We start from the raw sequence: 22,257 nt of genomic DNA on the forward strand, positions 1-22,257 counted from the left end.
CAGAGGTCAGGTCTTTAAAGATGGTGCCCTCTCTAGAAGGGAGCAGGCACCACAGCTGGGAATCTATTTAAATGACCCACCCCAAGCGTTCAGTTTTAAGTAAGTTACTACCTCCAATTTTCCATATTTAGATTTTTTTTTTACCTTTCTCCAGATCTGTGTCTTCACACAATCCTGTCTATGAGCTCTACAGGCAGTTATTTCCTCCTGATGACTTGGCTTTGGATCTGAGGCTAGTTTCACATTTGTGGCACGGAGATCCGGCAGCCTGATCCAGCAGAGAATGCTGGGAATTGGCCGGACATAAACTGTGGCAGGCAGCTGTTTGTGTCTGGCCAATTCTCCACATTTTTGCCAGAATGTGGCCGGATCTCCACCAGACCCCATTATACTTAATGGAGTAGGCGGGCATTTTGTTTGCATTTGCCAGTGTCGGATCTGGAAAATTCCAACAGGCTGTTCTCTGCCAGAACAGCCTGCCTGAATACACGCCGCAGATGTGAAACTAGCCTTATATAGACAGGGCTGTATCTTTACAAATCATGTCCGGTGAAATGAATTTACCATAGGTGGCTCCAATCAAGGTGTAGGAACATCTCAAAGCTGATTAAGAGAAATGGGAGGAACCTAGAGATACATTTCAAGTGTTATTTCAAAGGGTCTGAACACGTATGTCCATGTGAAATTTTAGGTTTTCCTTTATAATAAATTTGCAAAAACGTATAAAATAATTTTTTCACTATGGGATATTTAATGCAGATTGATTGTGAAAAAAAGTGAATGGATCTGCAAACTTTCGGAATACACTTTATCTAAGTGATTACAATATAAGTTTGAAAGGATACATTTTTGGGAGAAAACTGTACAATTGAGAGAGGCTCTAGTACCCCTGCCACCTCTAGCCTGGATACAAGATTAGGTACAGTTGGGCATGGAGGCATACGGATTCCGTATGTTATCCTGCGGCACATTTGCCTGCTACGTTTACTTCTCTTTTTTTTTTTTATGTCAGAGGTATGCATCAGGAATCTTACACAAAAGTACATATACCTTCCAACATCGTACTGTAGGTTATCGGGCTGCATGCCAGTTTATCAAAGGTAAAACCTCAAAATCTTGTTCTACATGAACTAGAGGATTAGTATTCAGTTTGCACATAGGAACAGACAGTGCTTTCACTGTGCATGTCAGGAATACCAAATATCCTGCCATTCATTAGGTGAGGCGAGAAAATACTGCAGCCCTGGACAATGAATTCCCTATCTTACAACAATAGATGAGCTTTTCAGCGCATGTGCAGACCATCCAGGAGAAACATAGAACATGGTGATGTGCTTAAATCAAGTCACTGCCACCATCTTGCACCTTAACCCCTTAAGGACTCAGCCCTATTTCACCTTAAGGACTTGGCCATTTTTTGCAAATCTGACCAGTGTCACTTTAAGTGCTGATAACTTTAAAACGCTTTGACTTATCCAGGCCGTTCTGAGATTGTTTTTTCGTCACATATTGTACTTCATGACACTACTAAAATTGGGTCAAAAAAGTTAATTTTTTTGCATAAAAAAATACCATATTTACCAAAAAATTTTTAAAATTTGGAAATTTCAAAGTTTCAGTTTCTCTACTTCTGTAATACATAGTAATACCCCCAAAAATGTTGATGACTTTACATTCCCCATATGTCTACTTCATGTTTGTAGCATTTTGGGATTGATATTTTATTTTTTGGGGATGTTACAAGGCTTAGAAGTTTAGAAGCAAATCTTGAAATTTTTCAGAAATTTACAAAAACCAAATTTTTAGGGACCACTACAGGTCTGAAGTCACTTTGCGAGGCTTACATAATAGAAACCGCCCAAAAATGACCCCATTCTATGAACTACACCCCTCAAGGTATTCAAAACTGATTTTACAAGCTTTGTTAACCCTTTAGGTATTGCACAAGAGTTATTGGCAAATGGGGATGAAATTTGAGAATTTCATTTTTTTGCCTAATTTTCCATTTTAACCCATTTTTTCCACTAACAAAGCAAGGGTTAACAGCTAAACAAGACTGTATCTTTATTGCCCTGACTCTGCCGTTTACAGAAACACCCCATATGTGGTCGTAAACTACTGTACGGGCACACAGTAGGGCGTAGAGTGAAAGGTGCACCGTTTGGTTTTTGGAGGGCTGATTTTGCTGGACTGTTTTTTTGACACCATGTCCCATTTGAAGCCCCCCTGATGCACCCCTAGAGTATAAACTCCATAAAAGTGACCCCATCTAAGAAACTACACCCCTCAAGGTATTCAAAACTGATTTTACAAACTTTGTTAACCCTTTAGGTGTTGCACAAGAGTTATTGGCAAATGGGGATGAAATTTGAGAATTTCATTTTTTTGCCTAATTTTCCATTTTAACCCATTTTTTTCCACTAACAAAGCAAGGGTTAACAGCCAAACAAGACTGTATCTTTATTGCCCTGACTCTGCCGTTTACAGAAACACCCCATATGTGGCCGTAAACTACTGTACGACCACACAGCGGGGCGTAGAGTGAAAGGTGCGCCGTATGGTTTTTGGAAGGCAGATTTTGCTGGACTGTTTTTTTGACACCATGTCCCATTTGAAGCCCCCCTGATGCACCCCTAGAGTAGAAACTCCATAAAAGTGACCCCATCTAAGAAACTACACCCCTCAAGGTATTCAAAACTGATTTTACAAACTTTGTTAACCCTTTAGGTGTTGCACAAGATTTAATGGAAAATAGAGATACAATTTCAAAATTTCACTTTTTAGGCAGATTTTCCATTTTAATATTTTTTTTCCAGTTACAAAGCAAGGGTTAACAGCCAAACAAAACTCATTATTTATGGCCCTGATTCTGTAGTTTACAGAAACACCCCATATGTGTTCGTAAACCGCTGTACGGGCACACAGCAGGGCGCAGAAGGAAAGGAATGCCATACGGTTTTTGGAAGGCAGATTTTGCTGGACTGTTTTTTTTTACACCATGTCCCATTTGAAGCCCCCCTGATGCACCCCTAGAGTAGAAACTCCAAAAAAGTGACCCCATTTTAGAAAGTACGGAATAAGGTGGCAGCTTTGTTGGTACTAGTTTAGGGTACATATGATTTTTGGTTGCTCTATATTACACTTTTTGTGCGGCAAGGTAACAAGAAATAGCTTTTTTGGCACGTTTTTTTTTTTTGTTATTTACAACATTCATCTGACAGGTTAGATCATGTGGTAATTTTATAGAGCAGGTTGTCGCGGACGCGGCGATACCTAATATGTATACAATTTTTTTTATTTATGTAAGTTTTATACAATAACTTCATTTTTAAAACTAAAAAAAGTTTTAGTGTCTCCATAGTCTAAGAGCCATAGTTTTTTCAGTTTTTGGGCGATTATCTTGAGTAGGGTCTCATTTTTTGCGGGATGAGATGATGGTTTGATTGGCACTATTTTGGGGTGCATATGACTTTTTGATCGCTTGCTATTACACTTTTTGTGACGTAAGATGACAAACAATGGCTTTTTTTACACCGTTTTTATTTTTTATTTTTTACGGTGGTCACCTGAGGGGTTAGATCATGTGATATTTTTATAGAGCCGGTCGATACGGACGCGGCGATACCTAATATGTATACTTTATTTTTATTTATGTAAGTTTTACACAATGATTTCATTTTTGAAACAAAAAAAATCATGTTTTAGTGTTTCTTTAGTCTGAGAGCCATAGTTTTTTCAGTTTTTGGGCGATTATCTTGGGTAGGGTATGATTTTTGCGGGATGAGATGACGGTTTGATTGGTACTATTTTGGCGTACATGTGACTTTTTTGATCACTTTTATTACCTTTTTTGGGAAGTAAGGTGGGCAAAATTTCAATTTTCTCATAGTTTTTATTTTTTTATTTTTATGGTGTCCACCGTGCGGGGAAAGTAACATGACCGTTTTATAGATCAGGTCGTTACGGACGCGGCGATACCTAATATGTGTAGTGTATTTTATTTTTTTTATTTTTATTCAGTGATGAATGTTTTTTTTTTTATCTTAACTTTTTTCACTTTTTTTTACTTTTTTTTGACCCAGACCCACTTGGTTCTGGAAGATCCAGTGGGTCTGATGTCTATATAATACAGTACAGTACAATATATATTGTTCTGTACTGTATTTTACTTACACTGAACAGATCTATGCTTTTAGCACAGATCTGTTCAGCACCATGGACAGCAGGACGCCTGAGCAGGCGTCCTGTTGCCATGGGAACCTTCCCCGTCTGCCACAACTTCGCAGACGGGGAAGGGTAAGCACAGGGCTGAGGGGGGCTCTCTGGGGGCTCTCTCCCTCTCCATCGGGGGGCTGCAAAGGCACAGCAGCCCCCCGATGGAGAGGGAGGGAGCTCCCTGACCGATGACAGTTAACTTTTTCCATACAGCGGTCCGTACGGACCGCGGTATGGAAAGGGTTAAACGGCTGACATCTGCACAGATGTCAGCCGTTTATACCAGGGTGCCAGCAATGTGCTGGCACCCTGGTATACCCACTAGAAGCCAACGATCATTCATGGGGAGGCGGGCGGGGGATCGCGATCCCGCCTGCCGCACCGCCCGCCTCCCGCAACGCCCCCACCGCATGCGACCCCCCCCCCCCCCCGCACCACCCGCCGGCAGCATCAAGTCGTGCAGGGGGGGGGTGAAAAATATTGATTATAGGTACTCAAAAGTTTCTGATCCCCGCGGTCAGGGACCGCGGGAATCAGAAACTGCAAAAAGCGCAGCAAACCGCAGGTCTGAATTGACCTGCGGTTTGCTGCGATCGCCGACACGGGGGGGGGTCACATGACCCCCCCTGGCGTTGTCACAGGATGCCGGCTGAAGGATTTCAGCTGAAATCCCGTTCTGATTAACCCCTGGGGCGCCGGAATACTGATTTCAAGTTAGGACGTACCGGTACGCCCTGAGTCCTTAAGGACTCGGGAAATAGGGCGTACCGATACGCCCTGCGTCCTTAAGGGGTTAAAGAGGATCTTTCATCTGGCAAAAAATTGTGAACTAAGTGTCATGATCTGTACAGCGGCGCCCAGGGATCTCACTGCACTTACTATTTTCCCTGGGTGCCGCTCCGTTCGCCCGCTGTGTCCTCCTGCTGTGAGCTCTGCGCTGCGATTGGCCAGTGCTACAGCCTGGGAGAAGGAGACGCCCAGGAGAACAAGGGCAGACTCCGCCTACTATAACCAAGTCCCCGAAGTCTGCGCCTACTATAACCAAGTGATCGAACATACCGGAGGGCATAGCAGGAGAACGGAGCGGCGCCCAGGGATAATAGTAAGTGCAGTGAGATCCCTGGGCACCGCTGTATATGTCATGACACTTAGTTCACAATTTTTTGCCAGATGAAAGGTCCTCTTTAAGGATGCAAGTGCTGATGTTGACATAGCCCACAGATGAGTAGCCTGGGGCGTTCTCCTGTGCAATGGGGGTTACTTATCGTATGGCATACAGATGTATGTCATACAAGAAATTGATTAGTAGCGATTTGCAAACATTTTTACAAAGTGGTTATCCCCTTTAATTCTACAGAGGAGTATACTACTACTACTACTGTTTCTACTAATACCATATCTCCTAACCATCCCAGATCTGGTTGGACAGTCTTGGATTTCATCGGCATACCAGCTTTAAACTCTCTCCGAGTCCTAAAGATAATCATTCCCCAGTCCATACGTTCCTGTGCTCAGCACAGAGGGGCGAGATGACGTCACTTCATTGCGACTGCTGTTGGGGAGAGCAGGATGAGCTCCATTCACAGGGGAAAGGGGCTAGGTGATTGTTAGTTTTTAATTTTATTAACAATACAAGGGGCATTCTGCTGTGTGCGGGTTCACTAAATGTGCATTGTACTGTGGGGGGCACTGAGGGGGCATTCTACCGTGGGGGGGGGGGGGCACTAAGGGGGCATATCTGGAGTTTTTGTCCTATCTGAAGGACATTGAAGCTATTCTGACTGTATGTTGTAGCTATTCCCAATTTAGATATGTGCTACTTCAACTAGTACTATGACTCTGTGTTTCTCTTGCAGCAAGCTGCATTGGAGGCAGAGAGGATGGGAGTAGTTGTACTCACGGAGACAGTCTTTACTATGTTTCTCCCTGGGCTGTGCAGCGATAGGAAGGGCTCACCTTTTCTTCCCTTCAGGACACACTCTGGTTTTGGGGTTTCTGCCTGTTAGGTGGGGTGTCCGCAATGTAGATGAGTTTTCAAGGTGCAATGGTCCCTGAATCATGTGACAGCAATGCAGGTATTGGTGCACACAATTATTTACAGCAATGTACTTGCAGTCCCAATAGATGGTTCACACAGGCACTGGTCCAATTAAATGCAGTCTTTTCAGTTGGCATATGCAATTTCCTGCAGCTGTGTATAGGAGGCTGTTCTCTCTCTCTTTTCAATCAGGGTGTATAATCTGTCCTTTCATGGCCCAAGGGTGCAATTTTCTCTATCTCCTTTTGATATATTCCAGTAGCATGCAGTCCCTGAACAGATGGCCTGTTTGTCCTTTTGGTATGATGGGAACCTGAAGCTTATTACTCCCACCAGTACGCAGAGAAGTCTGTAGCCGCAATGTAGGTGTGTTACCTTTCTCTGACAAACGCTCTGCAATCCTTCTTATATAGCCGCTGAAATTTTGGAATGCATTCAGTAACTTTCTCTTAAGGGCTGACACATATTATGTCTGTTTTTAATCCACCGGGGAAGGGAGTTTTCCTGATAAGCTCTGGTCTTTGCTGCATACACATCCACAACTTACAATAAACTGCCTTAGTTCCTTCTAGAGAGGAAGGGGTGGTGCCAGCCCTGCCTAGCAACAGTGGTTAGGAACCTCCTGCTCTCTCCATATACAGCCTCTGGGGGACACAGTGCACAGAATCCAGTGACATCAACACTTGCAGTGGGACACTGCAGTTTCTGTTTTTAAACTCCCTGCCAAGATAAATTCACATGCTGCTCGTTGGCCTCTTTCATGCAACCAATAGATCCCTTGTCACATGACAAACAAGTGTCCAGAACGGAGTGATATAGTCCCAGATTCCTGACCGTATCCTATAATGCCACATACTAGTCCTGATAACTTTATCAATCACAGATCACATCTACTTGATGAAATTCCCTGGCATAGGAGGATGTTGCTTGCTGCTCAGATGTCAAAGGTTTTGTCTAGCAGGGAATGGGCACAGAGTGGGTTAAAATATTTAAAAAAGAAATTCTAACCTCACTGATCCCCACTGCTCCCATTCCAGCTCTTTCCAAGATCCCTACTTTCTGGTCCCAGCTCGACCTGCAGGAAATCACAGGAAGTGCTTGCTTAGCCAATCACTGACTGCAACAGTGACCCTCCTCAGCCAGAGATTGGCTAGGGGGGCATTTCCTGGGTATCAAGGTTGACCAAGAAGAAAAGACCAGCAGGGATCCAGTACACATTGGAATGGGAGTGGCTGGGGATCATTGCTTTTATTACATTTTTTTAACCCACTCTAAGAATTTTCCTACAAATTATACCCACTGAACAACCCCTTTAAGCTCTTGTTATGGGAGTAGAGAGCAGTACAGGCCTATGCAGGGGCACTGGTCATCAATAAAGGGGCACCACCATCAATAAGGTGCGTAGAGAAATACAAGACAAATTTCTATTTTGTCACTCCTTCTAGAGTCAGAAAAAAAAGTCAGAATATATTATGGAGTGCAAGTATCTTGTTTATACAATCAATGTATAATTTCATAATTAATAATCACAGTAAACCAGACAGGAACCATTGTGATCCACGATGATGTAAATCCACTGCTACTATCAGTAGTACAACTTGGCCAACCAGGAAAATCCACACATTGCAGGATGTGAACAGGTCTGTGGGGAAGATGGACACAGGTTACAATGCAGTAAAATGTGTTATTATATTCTGTCTAATAAGCTTATTGCTTTCTTCATGGTTGTTTTGTAATTTAAAAAAATGGATCACTTATAAAAACAAAATTTTACTTGGTCGATAAATCTAAGACTACTGAGGTCCTGACTTCACAGGAAAGGTAATCAATATCAGATCATGGGGGAATTACACCCTTAGTAATTCCACCTGTTAGCTGTTTGGGCTGGTGGCGGAAACTGTATCAGGGATCGAACCAGAAGGTTCCATCTATGGTGTAGTGGCTGTGCCGAGGTACTGCAGCTCACCTCCTATTCAAGTGTATGGGAGCTGAGTATGCCAAAAACTACACAGACAAAGCCTTGGTTGCACTGTATAGTTTCCGACTCCAGAGGCTGCCCATAACAACTGATCAGTGGTGGTGATGGGTGTTGGACCCCCACTGATCAGATATTGATGACCTGAGGATAATTCATAAATATCTAAGTACCAGAAAACCCCTTTACATAGTAAGATTATATTGTGAGTTCCTAAGCCCAATGCCATCTGTAAAGTGGCACAAAAGGACCAGCACCAGGACTCAAACTTAAGTGAAACCTTTTCACCACCTGATATTTGCATCCTACAGGATATGCCATAAATATACCTGGGGGACCCTGATCTATTGAAAGAACTTGGGTCTTGTCCTGTTTGCCTATTTGTGAAATTGAGAAACAGCTCTCATTGTTTGAACACTGTTTGTGTGTGGATTAAGTTAAATGATCAGGACTGATACTCTGCTGTTTGGCCACAAGATGCCGCTGTTTCTTAAACACAGCTAATAGACTGCAGATATTTGAATATTCAAAGGATGTGGGGTTTGAGAACTTGCTAGAAGAAGCAGCAGCCATCTTAGAAGCTAGCTAAGACTGAGGAACTGTGTGTGAGCAGAAAATCAGATGGATCCAGGAGTGAGAGGACCCCTCAGTGACCACAGCTGCAGCTAAGTGAAGCTGATCGTTGTCCAAGACCCAGATCCTGTCCAGGGAAAGGAGGATTGTTTCCAGGAAGGCTGATAAGAAATGAGGAACAAAGCTGCATACCCTGCGGGACCTCATGTTTGCTGGAAAGACTGGTTGTTCAGTTCAGAGTTATCAGTGGATAAGGAGCATACCAGGGTCGGTAAGATCATACACGCACGTCAGTGTTGGTGCCTAGAGACTGAGACCAGGCCTGTTGTTAGCTAGTTAGGGTCTATGCTTTGTATCAGGCCTAAAGTGTTGCTACTGTTACTACAAGGACTCCATTACCTAAAGGGACATTGCACATTTGAGAGCTAATCAACACCCCCATGAACTCAATCAAGTTCAGCATTTTGCTCAGGAGTAATACTCAGGCAGGTTCTACCGGACTAGTTATGGGAGGGGGAATATTATGGAGCACAGTAAGATTGTAAACTGTTGTGTTGCACCGCAGGCTAGCCCGTACTAAGCACCCAAACAATTGTTTGTGTTTGCTTTAGGCCTTATGCACACGACCGTTGTGTGTATCCGTGTCCGTTGTTCCGTTTTCCGTGATTTTCTGCGGACCCATTGACTTTCAATGGGTCAGTTGAAAACTCGGAAAATGCACCGTTGTACATCCGCGTCCGTGATCCGTGTTTCCTGTCCGTCAAAAAAATATGACCTGTCCTATTTTTTTGACGGACAACGGTTCACGGACCCATTCAAGTCAATGGGTCCGTGAAAAAACACGGATGCACACAAGATTGTCATCCGTGTCCGTAGGCTACTTTCACACAGACGGATCCGCTGATCCGTCTGCATAAAAGCTTTTTAGATCTGAGTTTTCACTTCGTGAAAACTCAGATCCGACAGTATATTCTAACACAGAGGCGTTCCCATAGTGATGGGGACGCTTCAAGTTAGAATATACTACGAACTGTGTACATGACTGCCCCCTGCTGCCTGGCAGCACCCGATCTCTTACAGGGGGCTGTGATCCACACAATTAACCCCTCAGGTGCCGCAGACCCCCTCCCTCCCCAGTTTTAAATTCATTGGTGGCCAGTGCGGCCCCCCCTCCCTCCCTCCCCTGTATTTAACTCATTGATGGCCAGTGCGGCCCCCCTCCCTCCCCAGTATTATATTCATTGGTGGCCAGTGCGGCCTCCCCTCTACCCCCCCTAATTAAAATCACCTTCCCCCATCATTGGTGGCAGCGGAGAGTTCCGATCGGAGTCCCAGTTTAATCCCAGGGGCTCCGATCGGTTACCATGGCAGCCAAGACGCTACTGCAGTCCTGGCTGCCATGGTTACTTAGCAATAGAAGCATTATACTTACCTGCGATGTCTGTGACCGGCCGGGCGCTCCTCCTACTGGTAAGTGACAGGTCTGTGCTATAAGCAATGCGCCACACAGACCTGTCACTTACCAGTAGGAGGAGCACCCGGACGGTCACAGACATCGCAGGGAAGTATAATGCTTCTATTGCTAAGTAACCATGGCAGCCAGGACTGCAGTAGCGTCTTGGCTGCCATGGTAACCGATCGGAGCCCCAGCGATTAAACTGGGACTCCGATCGGAACTCTCCGCTGCCACCAATGATGGGGGAAGGTGATTTTAATTAGGGGGGGGAGAGGGGAGGCGGCACTGGAAACCAATGATGGGGGAAGGTGATTTTAATTAGGGGGGGGGAGAGGGGAGGCCACACTGGCCACCAATGATGGGGGAAGGTGATTTTAATTAGGGGGGGAGAGGGGAGGCCACACTGGCCACCAATGAATATAATACTGGGGAGGGAGGGAGGGGGGGCCGCACTGGCCACCAATGAGTTAAATACAGGGGAGGGAGGGGGGGCCGCACTGGCCACCAATGAATTTAAAACTGGGGAGGGAGGGGGTCTGCCCCCTCCTGCCTGGCAGCATCTGATCTCTTACAGGGGGCTATGATACGCACAATTAACCCCTCAGGTGCGGCACCTGAGGGGTTAATTGTGCTGATCACAGCCCCCTTTAAGAGATCGGGTGCTGCCAGGCAGCAGGGGGCAGTTATTACACAGTTCTCAGTATATTGTAACTTGAAGCGTCCCCATCACTATGGGAACGCCTCTGTGTTAGAATATACTGTCGGATCTGAGTTTCACAATCTAACTCAAATCCGATGGTATATTCCAACATACACTGCGTGCAGAATTATTAGGCAAATGAGTATTTTGACCACATCATCCTCTTTATGCATGTTGTCTTACTCCAAGGTGTATAGGCTCGAAAGCCTACTACCAATTAAGCATATTAGGTGATGTGCATCTCTGTAATGAGAAGGGGTGTGGTCTAATGACATCAACACCCTATATTAGGTGTGCATAATTATTAGGCAACTTCCTTTCCTTTGGCAAAATGGGTCAAAAGAAGGACTTGACAGACTCAGAAAAGTCAAAAATAGTGAGATATCTTGCAGAGGGATGCAGCACTCTTAAAATTGCAAAGCTTCTGAAGCGTGATCATCGAACAATCAAGCGTTTCATTCAAAATAGTCAACAGGGTCGCATAAGCGTGTGGAAAAACCAAGGCACAAAATAACTGCCCATGAACTGAGAAAAGTCAAGCGTGCAGCTGCCAAGATGCCACTTGCCACCAGTTTGGCCATATTTCAGAGCTGCAACATCACTGGAGTGCCCAAAAGCACAAGGTGTGCAATACTCAGAGACATGGCCAAGGTAAGAAAGGCTGAAAGACGACCACCACTGAACAAGACACACAAGCTGAAACGTCAAGACTGGGCCAAGAAATATCTCAAGACTGATTTTTCTAAGGTTTTATGGACTGATGAAATGAGAGTGAGTCTTGATGGGCCAGATGGATGGGCCCGTGGCTGGATTGGTAAAGGGCAGAGAGCTCCAGTCCGACTCAGACGCCAGCAAGGTGGAGGTGGAGTACTGGTTTGGGCTGGTATCATCAAAGATGAGCTTGTGGGGCCTTTTCGGGTTGAGGATGGAGTCAAGCTCAACTCCCAGTCCTACTGCCAGTTTCTGGAAGACACCTTCTTCAAGCAGTGGTACAGAAAGAAGTCTGCATCCTTCAAGAAAAACATGATTTTCATGCAGGACAATGCTCCATCACACGCGTCCAAGTACTCCACAGCGTGGCTGGCAAGAAAGGGTATAAAAGAAGAAAATCTAATGACATGGCCTCCTTGTTCACCTGATCTGAACCCTATTGAGCACCTGTGGTCCATCATCAAATGTGAGATTTACAAGGAGGGAAAACAGTACACCTCTCTGAACAGTGTCTGGAAGGCTGTGGTTGCTGCTGCACGCAATGTTGATGGTGAACAGATCAAAACACTGACAGAATCCATGGATGGCAGGCTTTTAAGTGTCCTTGCAAAGAAAGGTGGCTATATTGGTCACTGATTTGTTTTTGTTTTGTTTTTGAATGTCAGAAATGTATATTTGTGAATGTTGAGATGTTATATTGGTTTCACTGGTAAAAATAAATAATTGAAATGGGTATATATTTGTTTTTTGTTAAGTTGCCTAATAATTATGTACAGTAATAGTCACCTGCACACACAGATATCCCCCTAAAATAGCTAAAACTAAAAACAAACTAAAAACTACTTCCAAAAATATTCAGCTTTGATATTAATGAGTTTTTTGGGTTCATTGAGAACATGGTTGTTGTTCAATAATAAAATTAATCCTCAAAAATACAACTTGCCTAATAATTCTGCACTCCCTGTAGAGGCGTTCCCATGGTGATAGGGACGCTTCAAGTTAAAATATATCATCGGATTGGAGAAAACTGTGATCCGATGGTATAATAGGGACTCCTGACTTTACATTGAAAGTCAATGGGGGACAGATCCGTTTGCAATTGCACCATATTGTGTCAACGTCAAACGGATCCGTCCCCATTGACTTGCATTGTAAGTCAGGACGGATCCGTTTGGCTCCGCGCGGCCAGGTGGACACCAAAATGACTTTTTCTGTCATGTCCGTGGATCCTCCAAAAATCAAGGAAGACCCACGGAAGAAAAAACGGACACGGATCACGGAACTACGGAACCCGTTTTTGCGGACCGCAAAAAAAACCTGTCGTGTGCATGAGGCCTTAGGGTAATAAAAGGTATAGCGAGGCAGTTTTAGTTGTGTCCGCCAGTAGGTAAATTACCGTAAAATTTCCTACGGCATCCATCGGAGGGCGCCGTGCTGTGCAACATCGGGGTCTCAGCCTTCGGGCTGGGTGTATGTAAATTTATTTTATGTTCTCAGCATTTGTGGTTGTGTTTATTACCACGTGTTAGTAAAATTCTGTTTAGGCAAAAGCTGGTGTTGGAGTTGGAGTTACATCAATAAGTATGTCCTGGTAAACCACTTGAATATATTTTTATTTTTTGTAAATTTGAATTGCATCAATGGTGTGTGGATCTGGCTATATATATATATATATATATATATATATATATATATATATATACACAGTGGGATGCGAAAGTTTGGGCAACCTTGTTAATCGTCATGATTTTCCTGTATAAATCGTTGGTTGTTACAATAAAAAATGTCAGTTAAATATATCATATAGGAGACACACACAGTGATATTTGAGAAGTGAAATGAAGTTTATTGGATTTACAGAAAGTGTGCTATAATTGTTTAAACAAAATTAGGCAGGTGCATAAATTTGGGCACTGTTGTCATTTTATTGATTCCAAAACCTTTAGAACTAATTATTGGAACTCAAATTGGCTTGGTAAGCTCAGTGACCCCTGACCTACATACACAGGTGAATCCAATTATGAGAGAGTATTTAAGGGGGTCAATTGTAAGTTTCCCTCCTCTTTTAATTTTCTCTGAAGAGTAGCAACATGGGGGTCTCAAAACAACTCTCAAATGACCTGAAGACAAAGATTGTTCACCATCATGGTTTAGGGGAAGGATACAGAAAGCTGTCTCAGAGATTTCAGCTGTCTGTTTCCACAGTTAGGAACATATTGAGGAAATGGAAGACCACAGGCTCAGTTCAAGTTAAGGCTCGAAGTGGCAGACCAAGAAAAATCTCGTATAGACAGAAGCGACGAATGGTGAGAACAGTCAGAGTCAACCCACAGACCAGCACCAAAGACCTACAACATCATCTTGCTGCAGATGGAGTCACTGTGCATCGTTCAACCATTCGGCGCACTTTACACAAGGAGATGCTTTATGCGAGAGTGATGCAGAGGAAGCCTTTTCTCCGCCCACAGCACAAAAAGTGCCGCTTGAGGTGGGCTAAAGCACATTTGGACAAGCCAGCTTCATTTTGGAATAAGGTGCTGTGGACTGATGAAACTAAAATGGAGTTATTTGGCCATAACAAGGGGCTTTATGCCTGGAGGAAAACACCTGCTACCTACAGTAAAATATGGTGGTGGTTCCATCATGCTGTGGGGCTGTGTGGCCAGTGCAGGGACTGGGAATCTTGTCAAAGTTGAGGGACGCATGGATTCCACTCAGTATCAGCAGATTCTGGAGACCAATGTCCAGGAATCAGTGACAAAGCTGAAGCTGCGCCGGGGCTGGATCTTTCAACAAGACAACGACCCTAAACACTGCTCAAAATCCACTAAGGCATTTATGCAGAGGAACAAGTACAACGTTCTGGAATGGCCATCTCAGTCCCCAGACCTGAATATAATTGAAAATCTGTGGTGTGACTTAAAGAGAGCTGTCCATGCTCGGAAGCCATCAAACCTGAATGAACTAAAGATGTTTTGTAAAGAGGAATGGTCCAAAATACCTTCAACCAGAATCCAGACTCTCATTGGAACCTACAGGAAGCGTTTAGAGGCTGTAATTTCATTTCTTTTTTGTGGTGCCCAAATTTATGCACCTGCCTAATTTTGTTCAAACAATTATAGCACACTTTCTGTAAATCCAATAAACTTAATTTCACTTCTCAAATATCACTGTGTGTGTCTCCTATATGATATATTTAACTGACATTTTTTATCGTAACAACCAACGATTTATACAGGAAAATCATGACGATTAACAAGGTTGCCCAAACTTTCGCATCCCACTATATATATATATATATATATATATATATTACACACACACACACACACACCTCACAAAAAGTTTTGGATATTTGGCTTGTAGGTGAAATTTCAGGATGAACCTAAAATGCACTCTAACCTTAAAGGGGTTGTCTCATCATAGACAATGGGGGCATATTGCTAGGATATGCCCCATTGTTTTATAGGTGCGGGTCGTCCCATCTATATCGAGAACGAAGCCCTGCAAGGTGGTGGCTAGAGGACTCCAGTCCGGCCACCACCAAGCCGCGGCCCCCGCTTCCATTCATTTCTATGGGACTGACGGAAATAACCGAGCCAGGGCTCATCTATTTTCGCCGTCCTCATAGAAAATGTATGGAGGGAGTCTGCTCATGCGCAGTGTGCCCTCCTTCACTTGCGGGGCTCCGTTCTCGATAGAGGCTCGTAACTCTGTACTTCAGAACCTCAATGACCTGAGGGCCGCCCTTCAAGAAGAGTGGGATGCCATGCCTCAGCAGACAATATGTCGACTTGTGAACAGCAGGAGAGGTCGTTGTCAAGCTGTAATTGATGCTCAAGGCCACATGACAAGTTATTGAGACACTGACATTTTTGTGGGGGTATACCCATTGTATTCTTACTTACCGATAATTGTCATAACACTTGTATGAAAAACCCCTGCGTGCCAAAACAGACTCCAATATAGCAGTGCTGTTCTTTCCACAGGAATCCCTGAAAACACAGCCAGCAGATACACAGAATATTACCTTTTATAAGATTTGATCTATCTAATCTATCTGTATATGAATCTACAGGTGAAACTCGAAAAATTTGAATATCGTGCAAAGTTCATTTATTTCAGCAAAAGGTGAAACTAATATATGAGACTCATTACATGCAAAGCGAGATATTTCAAGCCTTTATTTGTTATAATTTGGATGACTATGGCTTACAGCTTATGAAACCCCCAAAGTCACACTCTCAGGTCCCCTTTGCTCAGGGGGTATGGATTAATTAGCTGACTAGAGTGTGACACTTTGATCCTAGAATATTGACCCTTTTCACAAAATTCTAATTTTAAGCTGCTTTAATGCAATTCCTTTTAATTTGTATTACTGAAATAAATGGAATTTTGCACAATATTCAAATTTTTCAAGTTTCACCTGTATCTATCTCCCAAAAATGAGGCACCACTTCAAAGTCCGTGGTGAAACTAGTTAGCGGGAGTTCACATCACCATTATTTTTCCGTTCTTCTGATCCTGCATCCACAACTTTTGTCTCTGCTTCAAAGATCTTCCTCTGAGTAGAAACCTAACGGACCCCATTATAGTCTGTCAGGGACGCTCAACCTGCGGTCCTCCAGCTGTTGTAAAACTACAACTCTCACCATGCCCTGCTGTAGGCTGATAGCTGTAGGCTGTCCGCATGCTGGGAGTTGTAGTTTTGCAACAGCTGGAGGGCCACAGGTTGAGCGGCCCTGGTCTATGGGGTCCGTAGGCTCCGTTTGGCTCTCTTATGTACCAAATCCGTCCTTCCCGTTCTTCTGTTCCTATAACGGAGCAGCAGAACAGAGAGGCTGAATGCTGATGTGAACTCAGCCTAACACACAACAGCCGCTGATATGGTAAATTAAGAAATGATACAATAGATGCAGCTAGTCACAATTAGATGTCCTATTCTTCATTGAAGTCAATGGTTCAGCAAAAAACAGATTCTACACGGATGTCACACGAATGGCATCCATATTTTGTATATCTGCGCTATGCAGACCATAAAAAACATACGGTCATGTGAATGTACCCTAACAGTTTAGGTCAGGGATGGGCAACCTGCGGGTCTCCAGCTGTTGCAAAAGTACAACTCCTAGCATGCCCCGACTGTCTACAACTTGGTTTGGTTGATTGAAAGGGGACCATCAGTCTTATCTGCCATCCAGGGGGTGTATGATCTATTCCATCATCCCTCTTACTGCTAGGATATAGTGCTGGATTTGAGATCATTTTTAAATAATTAAGTATATTAACCCCTTAATGACTGGGCCATTTTGCACCTTCGTGACCAGACTGACCTTTGCAAATCTGACATGTTTAACTTTATGTGGTAATAACTTTGGAACACTTTTACTTATCCAAGCCATTCTGAGATTGTTTTCTCGTGACACATTGTACTTCACTTTAGTGGTAAATTTGAGTCAATATGTTTCACCTTTATTTATGAAAAAATCCCAAATTTACAGAAAATTTGGAAAAATGTGTAATTTTCAAAATTTAAATTAGATGAAGATCAGATCACATTTTATGACCAATTTGTGCAGAAATCCATATCATTCCAAAGGGTTCATATACTTTTTCTTGCAACTGTATCTTCTCGGACTGTGGGATTTAGACAGGACTTTACATAAAGGCAAACCCCTCACCCTCTCTGGTTTTGTCGATCCTTTCTAAACAGATTGTAACCTTGTACATTAACTGCCCAGTCATAGCTATCATCCAGCCATGTCTCAGTTACTCCCACTATGTCATAGTCCTCCTCACACATCACTAATTCCAGCTCCCCAGTTTTATTAGTCAGGCTTCTGGCATTAGTATACATACATTTGAGAGGTTTATGTATATTTTTTACCCTACACCTTTCCTTCTGAACTGTTGTTCTAGTCCCTCCTTCCATTCCTCCCACAGTCCCACTACCTTGCCCCCGGTCTCTATCTGCACTATCTTCCCCTCCTATAATGTAATTTCCCTCCCCCCAGTCCCTAGTTTAAACACTCCTCCAACCTTCTAGCCATCTTTCTCCCCAGCACAGCTGCCCCTTCCCCATTGAGGTGCAGCCCGTCCCTACGATAGAGCTTGTAGCCGATAGAGAAGTCGGCCCAGTTCTCCAGGAACCCAAACCCCTCATTCCTACACCAGTTCTTGAGCCACTTGTTAATCTCCCTAATCTCCCACTGCCTTTCTTGTGTGGCTCGTGGTACAGGCAGTATTTCGGAAAATACTACCTTTGAGGTCCTTGCCCTAAGCTTTTGACCTAAATCCCTGAAATAATTTTTAAGGACTCTCCATCTACCTCTAACTTTGTCATTGGTTCCCATATGGACCATGACCACTGGATCTTCTCCAGCCCCTCCCAGTAATCTGTCAACCATGCACGGCATAATGCGTTAAGGGGTTAATAAAGGAGATATTTGAAAATAACCTCACCCATTTCCCTTTCTTTATAAATTTCCCTTTCCTCAAGCAGAGGTCCCACTACATTTTTCCCAGAAGTATAAACATACTCCTCTTACCATTTTTGAGGAGTATTCTTAGCAATGGAGGAGTATGAAAGTTTCAGTAATTCAAATTTATAATATGTAGGCCTACATAATTTTAAGGCTTTGTTCATATTTGCATTGGAGGCTCCGTTTGGGGCTTCTGTCACAGATTCTGTCAAAAAGACTGAACAAAAAAGCCTTCTATGCAGGACTATCTAGTAAAGAGACAGGATCCTGAATCGAAACAGATCCCATTATAGTCAATGGAGTCTGTTCCGCTCTGTTCTGGTCACTTATGTGCCAAGTCCGGCAAATCTATTATTTTTTTGTTGTAGTTCTGATTATTTATCTATCTATCTATGAGAATAATAAGCAGCACTCCTTAGATAATAGATCAGGTGAAATCCCCCTGTCGATCCTCGACCGAGATCCTCAAAATCAGAGTAGAAAAAGAGGCAGCGACTTTAGTGGGGAAAAAACGGAGCCTTTGTCAAGCAATGACTCATGTGCCCTGCAACATTTATATACAGGTGAAACTCGAAAAATTAGAATATTGTGCAAAAGTCCATTTATTTCAGTAATACTAATTAAAAGGAATTGCATTAATGCAGCTTAAAATTAGAATTTTGTGAAAAGGTTCAATGTTCTAGGCTCAAAGTGTCACACTCTAGTCAGCTAATTAATCCATACCCCCTGAGCAAAGGGTATCTCAAAATTGTGACTTTGGGGTTTCATAAGCTATAAGCCATAATCATCCAAATTATAACAAATAAAGGCTTGAAATATCTCGCTTTGCATGTAATGAGTCTCATCTGTTAGTTTCACCTTTTAAGTTGCATTACTGAAATAAATGAACTTTGCACGATATTCTAATTTTCAGAGTTTCACCTGTATACACCTGTTTCACCTGTACAGTGTGAATACAAGTTCTGACAAAAAAAACTTGTAGTCTTATAAAGTGCAATTGCCAGAACTATAGTGGTAAACATAATCAAAATCTAATAACTATATATTGATCTCATTTTTTTCTGTCTACCTACCTATCTACAATGGCATGCTGAAGTTTGGCCACCCCTGTTCAAAATTACTGTTACTGTGCACAGTTGAGCAAGTTGAAGATGAAATGAGCGCCAAAAGAATAAAGTTAAAGATTTATTTTCATCTTTTACAGTTTCAAAATAACAAATATGGAAAAGGGCCAGAAGCAAAAGCTTGGGCACCCTGCATGTTTAGTACCTAGTAGCACCCCCTTTGATAGCACAGCTTGTAAGCGCTTTTTGTAGCCAGCCAACAATCTTTCAATTCGTGTTTGAGGAATTTTTATCCGTTCTTCCTTGCAAAAGTCTTCCAGTTCTGTGAGATTCCTGGGTCGTGTTGCATGCACTTCTCCCTTTGAGGTTTATCCACAGGTTTTCAATGATGTTCAAATCAGGAGACTGTGAGGGCCATGGTAAAACCTTCAGTTTTCACCTTTTGAGGTAGTCTATTGTGGATTTTGAGGTGTGTTTAGGATTATTATCCATTTGTAGAAGCCATCCTATTTTCAACTTCAGCTTTTTTATAGTTGGTGTTGTGTTCGCTTCCAGAATTTGCTGGAATTTCATTGAATCCATTCTTTCCTCTTTCCTTGAAATGTCCCCCGTGCCATTGGCTGCAACACAACCCCAAAGCATGATCGATCCACGCTGAATGGTTAGAGAAGTGTTCTTTTCAACAAGCCAGAAAGCAATGCATTCTGATACACCATTTTCCGGTTTGTTCAGTTTTGTCTCCATTGACAATGAATAGGGAGAAAACTGAAGCGTTTTTCTCCGGTTTTGAGATCGTCTGCCAGATCTCAAAAACAGAAAGGAAAACAGAGATGTGAAAGTAGCCTTAATTACATTTCAAACTGAGGACATGGCAACCTGAAACTACCTCAAAAGGCGCAAGCTGAGGCTTTTACCTTGGTCCTCACAGTCCCCTGATCTGAACATCATTGCAAATCTGTGGATAAACGTCTATAGAGAAGTGCACTGTAAGTACAAGAAAATGAGGCAGCACTCCAATGGGTGATGGACCTGCTTTATTTATATCTATCTGTCTGTCCATCGATCAATCTTATTTATCAATCTACAGTATCTAAATATTGTATTCCGTGCCCCGTAGAATATAACTTTATAACAAAATACACCCAATTTTTATCAATAAACAAATTTTCATTTTTCAGTCTTGTCCCCCACATGTTCATTTCAGAGCAGTAGTTCCCTTGTGAGCACCCTCTGACAATGCTGTGTACTTAGAAATCAGTTAATGTGGAGCCTAAAGGGTATAGTAGGCTACTTTCACACTAGCGTTAATATTGAGATCCATCATAGGGTCTCAATACCGGAAAAAAACGCTTCCGTTTTGTCCCCATTCATTGTCAATGGGGACAAAACGTAACTGAACAGAACGGAATGCTCCAAAATGCATTCTGTTCCGTTCTCATACCGGAGAGTAAACCTCAGCATGCTGCGGTTTGCTTTCCGTCCTGGGATGCGGAGCAAAACGGATCCATCATGACCCACAATGCAAGTCAATGGGGACGGATCTGTTTTCTCAGACACAATCTGGCACAATAGAAAACGGATCAGTCCCCCATTGACTTTCAATGGAGTTCTTGATGGATCCGTCTTGGCTATGTGAAAGATAATACAACCGGATCGGTTCATAACGGATGCAGACGGTTGTATTATCAGTAACGAAAGCGTTATTGCTTAACCCTGCCGGACCCAGCAAAAACGCTAGTGTGGAAGTAGCCTTAGACAGGCCTGATAGTCGCTAACGAACGTTCCTATGAATGCTTGTTAGCGATCATCTGGCAGTCTAATGCTGCTTCCGATTACCTGATTGCTCGTTCATCAGGCAATTCAGATCTTTCAGCATGCAGAAAGATCTAGATGTGCCGGAGGCATATCGTGCTGTGTAATCACAATCTGCCGCCGGCACACCAGAGTCCTGTATGGGGACGAGCGATGGCATAGCGATCACTCCTCCCCATGCTGCGGAGGAGCTGGCTGTTTGTAATAGCAGTGGCGTCCTCTGCTATCTGCGACTGCCGGGAGGGAACGCTTTCCTCCCGACAATCGATTGCAGCATCGGGGTGTCTAGGCTCTGCACAAGCACACAGAGCAGGCAGCCGCAGGCAATAATGATGTCAGTGCCCTGCAGCATGGGGCACAATATTTTTGCCAACCTCTACCATTTTTCCTGAATCAGAGAGTAGAGGTTGCCATAAGGGGATTCATACAGGGAACACTGACCTAATACTACACAATCTTAACATACCCCTGTCTTAAAAGAAGGCAAGGGTGTGTTAACTGAACAAGTGGAGTACATTTTTTGAAAGTTCCATTTTTAATGAAGAAAATCACAGATTTACTAATAAGCAAGTTCAGCAATTGCCTAGTCTTGTGTTAGATTACAGCTAGATTCCCCTTCTAATAAGAAGGGATTGATTTTTAAAGGGGTTATCCAAGGCCTATATTTTGCCTGGTCCCCTCACACAGACTGTATTTACCTCGCTTCCCGAAACCCGCGTCACTACTGATGTCAGCACAGCCGCCGCTGTATCTCCCCATTGCGTGGATGAAAACATCTGACAACGGAGGGGGGGGGCGTTAGCCAATAGCAGGCTGCGATGGGAACAAGCCTCCATAGCATCGCAGGTGATGCTAGGGAGGCTCGTTCCTGCCGCGGCCTGCAATTGGCTGCCCCTCAATGCCGGATGTTTTCATCCGCACAACGGGGAGATGCAGCAGAGGCCATGCGGGCATGAGAAGCGACGCGGGCACAGGAGAGCATGTAAGTACAACCTGTGAGGGGCCCGGCATATGGGGGGGGGGGCATTATTGATCTTGGATAACCCCTTCAAGAGTAATATCTAAGAATTCTGAAAACCCTGAAGATTTGTTCATACTCACACATCCATGCCATCAATTTCGTCCATCACCCAGATGTTAATGCTGGAAACCTTGTCTTTTTGAAAATTTGGAATTTCAAAATCAGCTAAAAAACTTGGTGGGGTATAGAGAAAATGATATAAAATGTTGT

The 22,257-nt window shown here is 43.4% G+C and overlaps 1 protein-coding gene across 4 annotated transcripts in view; it reads right to left on the reverse strand.

Annotated features, from left to right (window-relative positions):
* Positions 1-7,707: 7,707 nt before the first annotated feature.
* LOC120990332 (ADP-ribosyl cyclase/cyclic ADP-ribose hydrolase 2-like) overlaps positions 7,708-22,257 on the reverse strand; it is a 178,082-nt gene continuing 163,532 nt past the window's right edge. For all 4 annotated transcript variants that reach the window (XM_040419082.1, XM_040419081.1, XM_040419083.1 and 1 more), the window contains 3 exons: positions 22,128-22,220; positions 15,577-15,663; positions 7,708-7,895 (listed from right to left, as the gene is read on the reverse strand). In XM_040419082.1, the coding sequence (XP_040275016.1) occupies positions 7,754-7,895; positions 15,577-15,663; positions 22,128-22,220 (322 nt within the window). In that variant the 3' untranslated portion in view covers positions 7,708-7,753. The remainder of the gene's footprint in view (positions 7,896-15,576; positions 15,664-22,127; positions 22,221-22,257) is intronic.

This window comes from Bufo bufo, chromosome 2 (assembly GCF_905171765.1).
Source record: "Bufo bufo chromosome 2, aBufBuf1.1, whole genome shotgun sequence".
Taxonomy (NCBI): Eukaryota; Metazoa; Chordata; class Amphibia; order Anura; family Bufonidae; genus Bufo; species Bufo bufo.